The sequence below is a fragment of the Acipenser ruthenus genome, chromosome 27, assembly GCF_902713425.1.
Source record: "Acipenser ruthenus chromosome 27, fAciRut3.2 maternal haplotype, whole genome shotgun sequence".
Taxonomy (NCBI): Eukaryota; Metazoa; Chordata; class Actinopteri; order Acipenseriformes; family Acipenseridae; genus Acipenser; species Acipenser ruthenus.
Window position 1 is genome coordinate 25,152,816 of NC_081215.1, and position 13,526 is coordinate 25,166,341.

The 13,526-nt window shown below is 41.6% G+C and overlaps 1 protein-coding gene across 1 annotated transcript; it reads right to left on the bottom strand.

The window, feature by feature from the left end:
- Positions 1 to 535: 535 nt before the first annotated feature.
- Positions 536 to 13,526, bottom strand: LOC117432163 (43 kDa receptor-associated protein of the synapse-like). The gene is made up of 8 exons (XM_034053689.3): positions 11,431 to 13,526; positions 8,402 to 8,740; positions 7,795 to 7,953; positions 5,946 to 6,044; positions 5,312 to 5,434; positions 4,869 to 4,922; positions 4,312 to 4,511; positions 536 to 3,829 (listed from the first exon to the last, which is right to left on the bottom strand). The coding sequence occupies exons 1-8, from the start codon at positions 11,641 to 11,643 to the stop codon at positions 3,757 to 3,759; spliced, it is 1,260 nt and encodes a 419-aa protein (XP_033909580.3). The 5' UTR covers positions 11,644 to 13,526; the 3' UTR covers positions 536 to 3,756.

The window sequence follows — 13,526 nt, forward strand, 5'->3', positions numbered from 1 at the left end:
TGTGTGTGTGTGTGTGTATGTATGTATATATATATATATATATATATATATATATATATATATATATATATATATATATATATATATATATATATTAGATAGATAAATATAATTTTTTAAAGAAGTTCTTTGCAAGACAGTTTTGAAGCCTGCTTTACTGAAACAGAAAGATATATGCAGTCAGACCTGTTTGTGATGCTTTATAAAGCACGTTATGTGGCAGTCTGGCTTTGCGAGAGTGTGATGTGAACAGACAAAGAAGCAAATTCATTTTGCCTTCATGTTTTGTTTTGTTTTTGGATGTGTTTTGTTTTTCTATTTCTGTCTTTATTGTTTTGTTAAAGGTGGAACTGTGCTTCGTCAGCAGTGTATCCAGTATGTGAAGTGTGACTTTTCCAAACTTAGCCAGCAGTTTGGAGTTTCTGACTTCAAGTTCCATTGCTGCAATACCGATCTCTGCAATAGTGGCACAGTTACAGCCCTGAGCAAGTCTCTTCTCAGCCTGATCACCGGACTCACTGTCTTTTGGATGTGCTTGATGTAACTGTGGGGCTTCCTGTAATGCCTGAATAAGAAAATTCACATAATTAAGAAAACGGCAAAGGCTTGCTTATAAGGTTTACGAATGCAAAATTATTGTTAACAGCATAGGTTTGTTCTTATCCTTTTTTTGTTTGATGCTGTGCCCTGTTCCGTTTCCTAAGGCTTCAGAGCTATTTTAATTTCATAAACTTTTTTTTTTGTTTTGTTTTGTTAGGGAAAAGGATTCAGTTTCAGTTTAATTTGCTGGGTCGGGATGCTGAATGAGGGAGATAATACAGCATGCCTGGCTATTTGATTCTGGTTAAACAAAATGCAGAATAACAAACCTGCTTTTGATGCAATCTTTTTTTTTTAATAGTTAATTTCCACATGAATGAAATGTGATGGGATACTGTACCTTTCTGTTGTACAAAGTTTATTAAATCACAATATGACTAGTTTAAAACATTAATAAGAAATTCCCTTCATGTTTTCGTAGATCTGCCATTGTACTTGTTGCATCTCGTGTTTCAGAAACCCTTTGAGAGACCAGCTTCATATTTGCAGGCTTATCCAAACACATCGAGGCCAAGTTGTAACAGATGACCTTGTCTGTCAACCTACTTTTGCGCACATTATTATGTAGTCCTGTGACATTCTGGTTTCTGGTAGACAAGAGGCCAAAAACTTTACAGAAACTGGCTTCACATTTGGTTTACATCTGCTTGCAAAGTTTATTTTTGGGTATTGCAGATTAAAACTGAACAGTTTAGTGGTGTGACAAAGCCACAATTAGAGAGGAAGTTTGTCTGTACAGACAGAGTGGTGCAGCAGGTTAATGCACAGAGAGATGACAAATGTCTATTAAGAGACGGCAGCTCACAAGTATTGACTATTGTTTTATATTGACTTTTGTAATGCTGATTTGTATGTTTGTTCCGGGGCCAGGCTGATTGTAAACACAGCATCCTGATCAGTTTGAATAAATGTTTCACCTGATGTGATTAAAGGATGGCTAAATTCAACCTGACTGTTTCAGCAGTTTGTTAATTTTACTCCAATATACAGTATGTATAAATAAAACCCCTCTGAGATATTAGAAATGAAATCTTTTGTGTACATTTGGGTTCTCTCTCTCTCTCTCTCTCTCTCTCTCTGTTTCTATTCGTTTTTATTAAACAGCTATTTTATTTATGTAGCTCACAGAAACGTGATGGCTGTTAACTACAAGGTTCCATAAAAAAAAAAAAAAAGATCTGATGAATTTAAACATGATTGGTTTTATTTATTGTTTATATCACATTAGATATGACATAAGCACAGCACACATTTATACTCCAATGAGCAGAATCGAATCTTTTTTTAAATGTTAAGGTTTATTCAAGTTGATAGCTGGTCTGACACATTTGTACATTTCCAAATGCACCGATTGTAGCTTTTAGAAGGGATGCAAATTTAGCTGACATTTTAGTCCACAGTAAACATAAAGGGGTTGTAGATACAGTACATTAAGGGACACTGCAACCTGTAAAAGCACATGTAAAGTGTGCAACTATATTGGTAAAAATAAAAGTGAAATTGCAAATAAACAAATATTCACTCTTAACAAATCCGTCATGTAATGATAGCAACCTTGTATGTGGTATATTTTGCATAACGTAATATAATAAAATCTGTAGGAGAGAGAGGTACATCATTATATACAGAATACAGAATCAACTATCAAATATAAGAAATACAAAAGTAAATGAACCAATAGTTTAGCACTTTACAAGGAACAGGCACACCATGGATGAGCTAAAGTTTGTGGTTTTAGAAAAAATAAAATTAGATAATGTACAGTATTGAAGAATAAAAGAAAATAAATGGATAAATAGACTATGCCTGAAGGTTTAGAAAGGAATAGTAGATCGATACATCATTAGCTACATAGTGAATGACATCATAAAGGCATTCGATTTAAAGAGAAATAAATGTGTGGTTACCATGGCATCAAAAAGTCTATAAATAATTCCAATGTTTGTTTTCAAACGCACTTTTCTCTGTTGCGTGTAACAATATTTTTTCCAAAATTCAATGGAACATTTTTGTGAAGGGAAGCATGTGCTATCTATCTTTCAACCCTTTAAGGTACAAGGGACATGTGTGTCCCACAAATAAAACGATGCTAACGTTCTTATTTTTGCAATGAGGTGCACGCAACAGGGTTTAGAATTTAGTGACAGGCCGGATCCCCGTGATAGCCTCTGTCTCTCAAATGCATTTAAAGAAGATCCTGTTTGAACAGCTGATCAATTCCTTGTGTACATGAAGGGGTTAAGAGGCTAACTGTTCAAAGCAAGTCAGCTGCCAAAGACTACAACACCATATCAAATATAAAGGGATGCATGCGGAGAATGAAAATCTATTAACATGAATGCTAAGCCACCACGATGCAGCTTTGAATTGCGAGAAAGGTATTTTAGACGATAATTATTCAGAATAGGTTTGCCTTTTTTAAACGTTATGAAAATATAAAAAACTGAAAAACAAAATAACAGAATAAATATTGATCATATTTTAAACCACATACTGTACGAGGTTGTCTTGTACCACAAATAACCCAAACCGTATAGTTCATTATCAACAATATTTAAAATGAACAAAATGATAATTTTTTTTTTTTAGCAACGTTTTATAAAATGTAACAACAAAACCAATAGATCGATCTCATCAACTTTCCTTTGTAAAACGCGTGTTTGCATGTTTACTGTAGCTATGTTACAGTAAAGGCGTCTGTTCTGAAATGAAATCCGTGTTACTCAATCCGGCATGAAAATCTGGGAATGTGATGCCGAGAAACCATGTTTCTCCCACCCCTGTAGATCACACTGTCCGGCAAAACGAGTCGACCCACCATTAAAATCAAATACACGATACAACATCGGCATGCCGTCCCAAAGCTTTATCCCTCTTTGAACAGTGATCTCAACTGCTAGACCATATGGTAAAGCTTTGTTTTTTGTAATTCCAGCGTAGTCACAGCTGTCTGCTTGTTGTTTATGCTCTGCTTCCATCTTGTAATTGAATTCTCTGTTTGCCTTGGAAAGAAGACGACCCTCTTTTGCCATCACGGAGGCTGTTTACCTGTACGGCTCAGTTGTTCCAGTTCAATCGAGAGCCAGCGTCCGAGTCCTGCCCAGTCAGAGGACCTTCAGTCTCGTGTGTCCGCAGCCCAGGGAGCACGACCCCCACTCACACATAGCCGGGTTTCAGTGATGATCGGCGACAGTTTGGGCAGCCTCGTGTCCCGTTGGACTGTAGGCATCTGCAAAGAGGAAGACGCCTGTCAGATTACATACAAGGGGATCAGCCATTCTGGAGAAGAATGCTTCAGATTTCCACCTCTTCTAAAAGTTTATAACCACATTGAATCAATCCAGTCCTGGCAGCCCAGGGTGGCTTTACACCCTATTAAAAGTATTATGGCAGATGGTGGGTTTTTGTAGGGTTACCATATGACACCACGTACACTCGGACAGTTTATGCTTTTCCACAATGCATTCAATGTGTAGTCCTGCTGTGAAAGGTACCTGAGACAGGTAAAACGTACCAGAATGCACTGCAACTGTCCTCGAGTCATAGGGTAACCTTAGTTTTATGTTGCTATTCAATTGATTAACTATCGTCAGAGAACAGGATTAACAGGGCGGCTGAAGGGCCTTTGGAAAGACATGGGAAACTGGTTTCCAATCAGTCTACCCTTGGATCACCCAACAGGAACCCTCTCCTGCTCGATGGAGCCCCTACTTTAAGTGGAAGACGTGTGAGCAGGGCAGCGCCTGCAGCTGGTGGTTCTTCTCCCCGATGGACTCCCCGCACATCCCGCAGTACAGCTCCATCTCCTCCACGCACTCGTGGAACTTCACCACATGCTCCCGCAGCTCTGCCTGCTGCTCCTTGGAGCGGAAGATGCCCTCATTCAGGCAGTGAGCCTTCAGGATGCACAGCTAAGGAGATACAGGGATAACAGACAAGGTTGGGGTCCTTCTTGCACTGATTGCATCCGTGTGTCACACTTCTAGTCTCCCGTAGACGCTTCAGTCTCCGAACGTTAATCTAAACTCATCTTGTTGTTTCAGTTTTACATATTAGTGCTCACTGAATGTGGCGCACTGCAGCAATGTTGAATTGCAATGTAGTTGATTGCAGTTGGTCTACAGGTTTGCCTACATGTAAAAACCCTGTAGGCTGTGCCTTCCTCCTGCAAGAGCATCATACACAAAGCGTGTTCCTTTCTGCCTTAAAGTTGTGTTATATGCAATAATAGAGCTCCTGGGCTGTTGAGGATGCATAATATACTTTACCTTACTTCCCAAGCCTTCTGCTAACTCTAGTGCCCTCTGAACTGTGTCTAGAGCCTAGTAAAAGAAAAGCAGGATGCCATATTATTGATCCAATGTTGTTAGTACAACGCACAATACAGTGCAATACAGTATCTCCTTCGTTCACTGAGGGGTTGATTCAACTAAAAATAAAGCGTAATTCAGTATGCACGGCTACAATGCTCTCTATGCCTCCCCTTATAAAAGTTGTCCCCAGTAAAAGCACAGCAAAGTGTAATAAAGCATAGTGAAAGCATTGGCAAGCACTGTAAAGCCTGGTAAACTATGGTAAATGCATAGTATAACCATGGGAAAAGCATGGGAAAACTGCAAAAATACATGCAAAAATACCGGGGTACAAGGGCCGCGGTGTCAGTAACATTCTCCAGTGATACAGACCCTGTCGTGAACATCCTCGGCCTCACCTTGTCCAGCTCCTTCTGTGTAAGCCAGCACTTCGCCACGCCCAGGTAGACTTGTACCTGTCCAAGCCGATTGCCGGCTTCAGTCATTATACACATGGAAGACTCATAGCGAGGGAATGCTTTCTAAAAAAAACAGACAGGCGCGTTATAACATCGTAATTCATTTACTGCTATGGTGACCGCTGATGGTCCACCGCTAGTCAAACGTCATGACCACGTGCTGGAAATAGGAGTAGAACCTCACTGCGTTCTTCATTCCCCATAATCACCCAGCAACGGTTTCTGTTTGGTATCCTAATTCCCTTGGTGCTCAAACATAATCACGAACCAGGACCCCCTGAAAAGGGAGATTTAATGAATGTAAAATAACGCTTGATTGACAGTAAGTTTGCCTGCTTTGCGTCTTTGCCTGGCTTTGAGCATTTGGAACAGCTCTTGGTAAATCATCTTTTGATTTCAAAACGCTCAACCATGCACAGAATTCCAAGGTAGAACTGTAAGGAACCAAGCGAAGAAGACAAACGTTTCTGCTGGCGCCTTTAATAGCCGACACGTTTGTCTTTACCAGCCCTTGTAAGAAAGCATTGCCGTGTCAGAGGAGGGAAGCGAAGACGACATATGGGTAGAGTGGTACCTCCACATCATTTCTGTTCCGGTGTATGTCAGCGAAGCACAGCAAGCAGAGAGACTGGAGTGGCCGATCACCATGCTGTAGGGCGATCTTCATTGATTCCTGCAAGCACAGAATAGGTGACCACACCCATACCAATACACTACCATCCTCTAGGTCAGGGATGGCGATTCACACTTATGTCTAATTACAGTTGCATTATTAACCTGTAACTGATTACATGTTAATGCATTTTTAAAAACCGGATATAACACACATATCATGTCTTTACAATTACAAAGCTGAATGTGTAGCTCCTAAATTTGTGGCATACCACAATATATTGTACTATATATTGTTAAAATATATATTTTTTTACAATTTACTTGTCCTAGTTATCCATCTTTATAATTTTTCATTGGAAGCGGCATGTGCATTTTTAGGTTAAAAAAAGAAAGAAATGAAAGAATGATTGAATAAATAAATACAAACAGAGATATATTGCTTGAAGCGCCACAAGATTGTTATGCACCTGTATTGCTTTTTCAATACGTTACTTCAAAAGGCCACCAGAGGGCAGTGTATACCAAGGACTGAAAAGGCTGCAGTTTTAGTAGCTATGAAAGAAAAAAACAGTTTTCTCTAAACGAATGCCTGCAGGGAAGTGATTAAATATACCAGCCTCACACTGAAAACAGTAGGGTGTGATTCATTTAGCATTTTATCAAATGTTTTGAAGCACACGACACATAATGTGAACAAATCAAAGAGAAATTGTCTCTATTATTAGGTAAAGCGTATCCTGGAAAGGATTTCAGGAGGCAATATTTTCTTTTGTTTTTTCTTTTTACTTTACCTCTCCTTCGCAGAACTAGTTTTTGAAATCCATGCAGCGGGTATCGACGTCTACATACAACAAAGTAAGTGCGAGGTTCAGGTGGGGCCCTAATACGTGCTGCACAGGAAGTTATTTCGCAGTGTGGTAGCAGGATGAACGCACTTTCCCAGAGTCAAAGTGAAAATGACATCAGAGACTGTACATAAAACCATCAGCTGCAGGAGAAATGGTTGCCATGGTGACAGGAGTTTGAAGATAGGTTTTACAGCCATAGCAACAGCCTCTTAAAGGTTTGGCACTGAAATGTAAGGACAATAAACATTAAAGAAATAAAAACAAACAAATCAAATCAAATCTAAATATTTGGAGGAGTATCCAAGCCTCTCCCGAATACCAGCCAGGTTTCCAATTCCTGCAATTGCAGAGAGACATATGATTTCAAATGGAACTCTCAAGTGCTTACAGGATAAATAATTAGTACTGTAAATGAATTGCTTTAATGGGAAGCTCTAGCATAGGCAGAGGGGGATAGATTTAAAACCCGTTTGTTTAAAATCTATGACCTGCTCTTCAATAACTGCTAGGGTCACACCCCCACCCACCCTGGTGCTATACCTCACAGCACGCCAGAGTAACACCGTAATGAAGCAGCTATACCTCACAGCACGCCACAGCAACACCGTAATGAAGCAGCTATACCTCACAGCACGCCAGAGTAACACCGTAATGAAGCAGCTATACCTCACAGCACGCCACAGCAACACCGTAATGAAGCAGCTATACCTCACAGCACGCCAGAGTAACACCGTAATGAAGCAGCTATACCTCGCAGCACACCACAGCAACACCGTAATGAAGCAGCTATACCTCACAGCACGCCACAGTAACACCGTAATGAAGCAGCTATACCTCACAGCACGCCACAGCAACACCGTAATGAAGCAGCTATACCTCGCAGCACCCCACAGTAACACCGTAATGAAGCAGCTATACCTCGCAGCACACCACAGCAACACCGTAATGAAGCAGCTATACCTCGCAGCAGTCCATCGCGTCTGGTAGGCGCCCCAGCTTCCTGTAAGCCACTGCCATGTGATACTGGCTCATCGCCCGATACTTCAAACTCCAGCCCTTTCCGTAGTCGTTCACAAGCTCTGCAGCTTTACAGGGGAAGAACAGCGCCTTTTCATAGTCCTGCAGAGCACAGCACACAGGATATAAAACGCATTGCCACAGTGGAAACGATCCAGTTCATTCACTCTGCAAAGGTGTGCAACAGTCATGAACCTGATGGATGAAAGTCACTTCCACTTTAGTTTACCTACTTTGATTTCACACCAGTGTGGAGATGATGCACAATTGGAAGTGTCAGGATTTTCTCATGGAAGGACTTCAGGCAGGACTGTTTTTTTAAAGCCCATTTTGAATTATTATTTTATTTTCAGTATCCTGATAGACAGGTTTACTAATGACTTCTTTAAGACTGACTGTTGATAATAGGCCATAAAGCCTTTTCCTAAAAAAAAAAAAGTGCCAATATAATTTAGCAAGGTAGCAAATTAATTACTGAAAGGAAAAAAAAAAACACAGAAAGGTCATGTAACTTTCATCTGTGTCTGTGTCTCAGGAACGTGTCTGGTACCTTGAGCTGGGTGTAGAAGCTCCCCAGGCTGCAGCAGACCCTGCACTCCAGCATCTTGTCATCGTTGTTGTGTGCGTAGCGCAGGCCCTTCTCGTAGTTCTCCAGCGCTTTCTGGAAGACGCTCATTCCCAGGAAGGCGTTGCCCATGCTGAGGCACACCTGCCCGTTGAGCAGCAGGCTGGTGGTGGTGCCCTGCATGTTCAGACAGGTCTTGCAGTAGGAGACGGTCTTCTGGAAGTCGCAGAGCTTCTCGTTGCTGCGCGCCAGGTTCAGGTAGCCCTCCGTCAGGTAGTCAGGGTCCTCCATCTCACGGGCCGTGTCTATCTGGGTCAACGCATACTGGAACACACAAACAAAGCAGTGGCTCTCTAACAGAACTGCATAACACGTAAAACAGCAAAACCACTCCCTCGAAACGGTCCGATCGACACAATAATAATAACAATAATACTACTACTACATATGTCCCAGGTTTCCTCAACTGGAGTGCTGGTCCACACTATTTGCTGTTGATCAGTAGGGGCATAAAAGGCCATGCAGCTACAACATAGTCAAGACAGGACTGCAAAAAAAAAAACCTAAAAAGGGAGGATCCACCCCCTCTCCTGCAGCCAGAATGGGGGACCAATACAAGCAAGATTAACATGACAGCAACACCACCGTAGCTGTGCTGTTATAAGAATCCTGCAAAAGCCTGCTGTCTCTATTTAGAAGCTGCCATCAACAAGTGAATGCTTCCTGCTGGCACTAACACACCGTCCTCGTGACGATTTCTGACATCCTGCACGCTGGCGGAGCAGCATTCCTCACTCTGAAAACCATTACCGTTTTATTTACAGTGCTCCTCCGGGAGGCTTTGAGTGGCCATCGCTTTTGAAGATTGGACCCTCAGGGTCATTTAATTGAGTTTCCTTCAAAGAATATTTATAGCTGGGCCACAGGACTTACAGTACGGTGACTGACAGTCTACATGTGGGTGCACAGATTTCTCCTTTCTGAAAAAAAAAAGTGTGCCAACGATAAATGGAGTAAAGAGCTTTAAGAATCTGGCCCTCAGTGTTTTTTATTACATGGATCAGTACTTACAGATTTGAACACAGTGTAGTGTTACAACAAGCACATTGTTTGCTGTCTATGTTCCCAGTGCCAAGTACTTTACCTGTCACGCCAGTATCTTTTTCAACACAGTCCCAACTGTTTTCAGATTTTTCTTCACTAAACAAAGATGCATTTCTGGTTCGATAAAAAGCCTCTGCGTTGCTGGAGGGGTTAAATTTGGACACGCGAAGGATACCTGCCAGTGTGCTGAAGATTTGGTCTCTCTGTCTGTACTCTTGCAGAAACATATTGTATAACAGATTCGGTTTTATGTCCCGCTTGATTTAAGCCCCAGGTTAAGTAAACAGAAATATCAAAATAAATCGTGTTGAAAAAGGTATTGACATGAACAAGACTGATGTAACCGGCGATGAGAACGTGTTTGTAGGTCGCCCACTTTTCCTGTGCATGTATCTTCCACCACATCAGCTATTTTTCATTCTGGAATGATCAGATTTTTGTCAGGGCTGTGGAGAGGGCAGCAAAACAAGGCAGGAGGAAACTTGGTGGTGTTGTAATTGCAGTGAGGGGAAGCCAATCCAATGCTTGTTCTAACTCCTGAACTCTCAGGCAGACTGCAAGGGCCTCCCTCCCTCTGAGACTTCGATAGAATGGACACCAAACACATGGGAACACGGGGACGATTCCTAAATGAAATCCCTCTAAAGGAAAGCCCTGGACCTGCTCTTTCTGGGTGGTCTAAAAGCTCTATTTTAGGCTCTGAACAAATGGAGTGTTATTAGATTGCAGTAGAACAGTAGTTTTTTTTATTTTATTTAATGTGGTGTGTTTTTATAGATTCACAAAGATCAGGGTTGATTTTGACCTTAAATTGACGGGCTCTTTCTATCAATCAAAGGTACCATTCTGAAGGAATTCTATATCAGATGAAATAACCGCAGATTGGAATCTCAGTACTTGCTGTATCTCTGCTGCAGTACAGTAACTGCACCATGAACAGGGCTAAGTGATGGCACACACATTAAGCACTAGTGTTCTGGGTTCATAACAGAAACTTTTTGTTTTCTTACAGCAGTGTTTCAGGAGAAAAGTGCAAGCAGGGTTAATTAAACTGCCACTGTGTCTAAGTAAACAGCTTTAATATCTGTAAAACTGAAAAACTATCTGTCCAGAAACTTGGCAGGCCCAGTTGGCACATCTTTCACCCCTATCTTAAAAAAATGTACCAATTAAGAGACTAGGTTCAGGAATATGCCACCAAATATAAAGCTATTCAATACATTTCCACTCCTGGATTAAGCTTCCCATTGAAACTGTGTATAGATACGGCTTACCTTCCCACCCACACACACATAATGAAGAATAAGGCAGACATGATCATTTGCCAAGAAGAAATGTGAGTTAATACAAAGTGTAAAATATGTACAGTATATTCAAGCTTACAGTACAGCCTCTCATGCTGTTGGCAGTAGTACAGTAACAGACTGCAAAGCAAGGAGCGTATGTCGGGCTTATGTCTCTGTGTGTGATTACATCACCTACCAGCCCTGCTGCTGCCTTCCCCCGTGCATGCTACAATACATTAACGAATTAGGTATAACTGTAAGAAACTAAGTAAAGTAGACACAACATGCTGGACAGTGCCTTCATCAGCATCCTAATGTAGAAGAAGGATCTAGCCGAAACGTTTTTGCTTCATAAAGCTGTATGAAACCTGCTGAGTAATGGTACGTTAAGATATTGAATTACGTAATTTTCCATATAGGTCTACTTAACGGAAAACTGACAAATATTGAAAAATGTGACATTTCAAAATCTAACATGATATACTACTGTAACTTACTATTATTATCGCTTCCGGTAGACTTTTGCAATATCAGTTTGTAACTTGTCCATAGCTGTACATGAGTTAGTTTTACTTTGGGATTCTGACTGAGCGTCTTGAAGTTAGGGAAGCATTGAAGCATTACCTTGAGCATATCCCTGTATTTGCCCATCTCGGAGTGGGCAGTGATCAGACAGCCCAGGACCCTGAACTTCCCTCCGGGGTCAGAGGTCTTTTCCAGGACTTTGAGCCAGATGTGGAGCGCCTTGTCGGTGTGGTTGGACTGGTAGAGAAGGAGCCCCTTCTCAATCTGCTGCTTGGTTTGGTCCTGGCCCATTTCCACTCCAAAGCGCCTCATAAAAGTAATCGTGGGATACAGAATTCTGTTTGCATCAAAACTTTCAGCTGCGTCCAGCACGCGGTCCTTCAAGCTTCAGGGATATTCCAAGCAATAACCACCACCTCTGCACTACATTAGCTCCAAATACATGATTTGAAAGTATAAAAATAAATGGGGTAAAAAAAGAAAAGGATTTAAAATAAAGCCCACAAAAAACATACAGAGAGAGAGAGAGAGAGAGAGAGAGAGAGAGAGAGAGTTCTTGCAGAAACAATAGTAAATAAACAGATCAATAAATATATACATCAAAATGCAGTAGAAGAAAAATGATATACAGTTCAGTGAAAGCTGTTCAAATCCTTTCAGCTCCTGACTGAAATCCAGGGACCTGAGACTGGGGGCCCTCGGACAGCACAGCCCTGAAAGCTCATCCTTATCCCGATTGGAAACCCTGAAACTGGAGAGGTGGAAGGCTGCTCTTTGGCTCTCGCTCAGAAGAGACGCTTCCTTGATGACTGCCCCAGCTGTCCCTGCCACTCCAGCCCATGTGGCCTGACAGACATTGCTGCCTGCCCTCTGCGACTCCCAAGGTCACCCCCCCATGCCTGGCAGGAACAGGACTCTCAAATAAACACACTGCTCCCGGCTGGAGAGCGGCTTGCCTGCTTTGAACAAGGTGTAAGCCGATAGCCAGCAATTTAACAATGTGCCCTGCCTGCCCACGTGGCACCTAAAACACAAGAGTTAAGAAATCTATGCATCTGCTATCACTCATCATCACAACGCCTTGGTCTGTATATCTCGAAACAGCGCCTTAGGAATTCATAAAGAAAGTTAACACCACTGCATTGCAGTCTGCTAATGCATCTTCTTTCATGTGTGTTCATTTTTTTTGTACCATGCATCTATCATGTTGGAGTCCCCCCTGTGCTTTATGAATATGGAACTCTGACTTACAAGGGTTCCAAGGGTGCACAAGGAAGTAGGAGCACACAGACAATAAACTGCTCATGAGGTTTGCTCTACCAAGACTTTTCAAAGAGAAGAACATAAATTATTAGAAAACGAAACTTCAGCATCGTAAGAGTTGCCGTGGAATTTTTTCTAGGAGAATGGATTGTAAAACCCTGCCTGCTACACCTTCCATATCAGTGCAAGAAGTCGTCCCCTATGTTTAATAGCCAGCATGGAAGCAGGAGCATAATCCATAATCCATAATCCGCTGGCAGCCAAGTGTGTCACAGTCAAAGGCTCTGAATCTCAAGCGCTTCATTTTTCAAAGCCACTGAGCCATGCTGCGTCTTTCAAAACCAGTCTCTTATTAAACCATAGGAATTTGTATATGTTTTCAATAATCTCAATTCAATTCATCGCTGGCAAATTGCAGCAACAAATTAGACGTCCTTTCTTGAGCACAACTTTCTATAGAGACTGTGAGAACAGTCCTTGTTAAGAATGTTTTTCAGCAGCCAAAGGGTGTGGAGTTACCATATATGCATTGCACAAAGGACAGCAGGGCATCAGTAATGCATCATGTCTTGTTGTTTAGCCTGGAACGTCTCAGAATCTAGAAGGAATCTGTCCACCAGCTGCTTTCTCTAACAGCAGCCCATGCCTGGATGACAACTACTGACAAATGGTCTGGGATGTGGCAAACAGCCTGGAATGCTTGAAGATGTGTTTTGTAATAGCTAGGTGCTCTGCAATGAAACAGGGAGGGCCCTCCTCCCCTCCCCTCCCAATGATTTCTGAAAGCAATGCAGACATTAGCAAGCTAAATAAATAAATAAAACAGCATTCATTAACAATAACAAGAAATGCAGTAAAAATGCCTTCCATTGTTTCTTCTCTAGTTGCACTGGGCTTGATATATAAAGACTTGGTTTTATGTATCACTATTT

Coding starts and splice junctions, on each gene's coding strand:
- LOC117432163 (XM_034053689.3), bottom strand. CDS start 11,643: ATGAGGCGCTTTGGAGTGGAAATGGGCCAGGACCAAACCAAGCAGCAG. Junction 8,741..11,430: donor AATACAGGGATATGCTCAAG/GTAATGCTTCAA, acceptor TGTGTGTTCCAG/TATGCGTTGACCCAGATAGA. Junction 4,923..5,311: donor CACAGAAGGAGCTGGACAAG/GTGAGGCCGAGG, acceptor TTCTTTTACTAG/GCTCTAGACACAGTTCAGAG.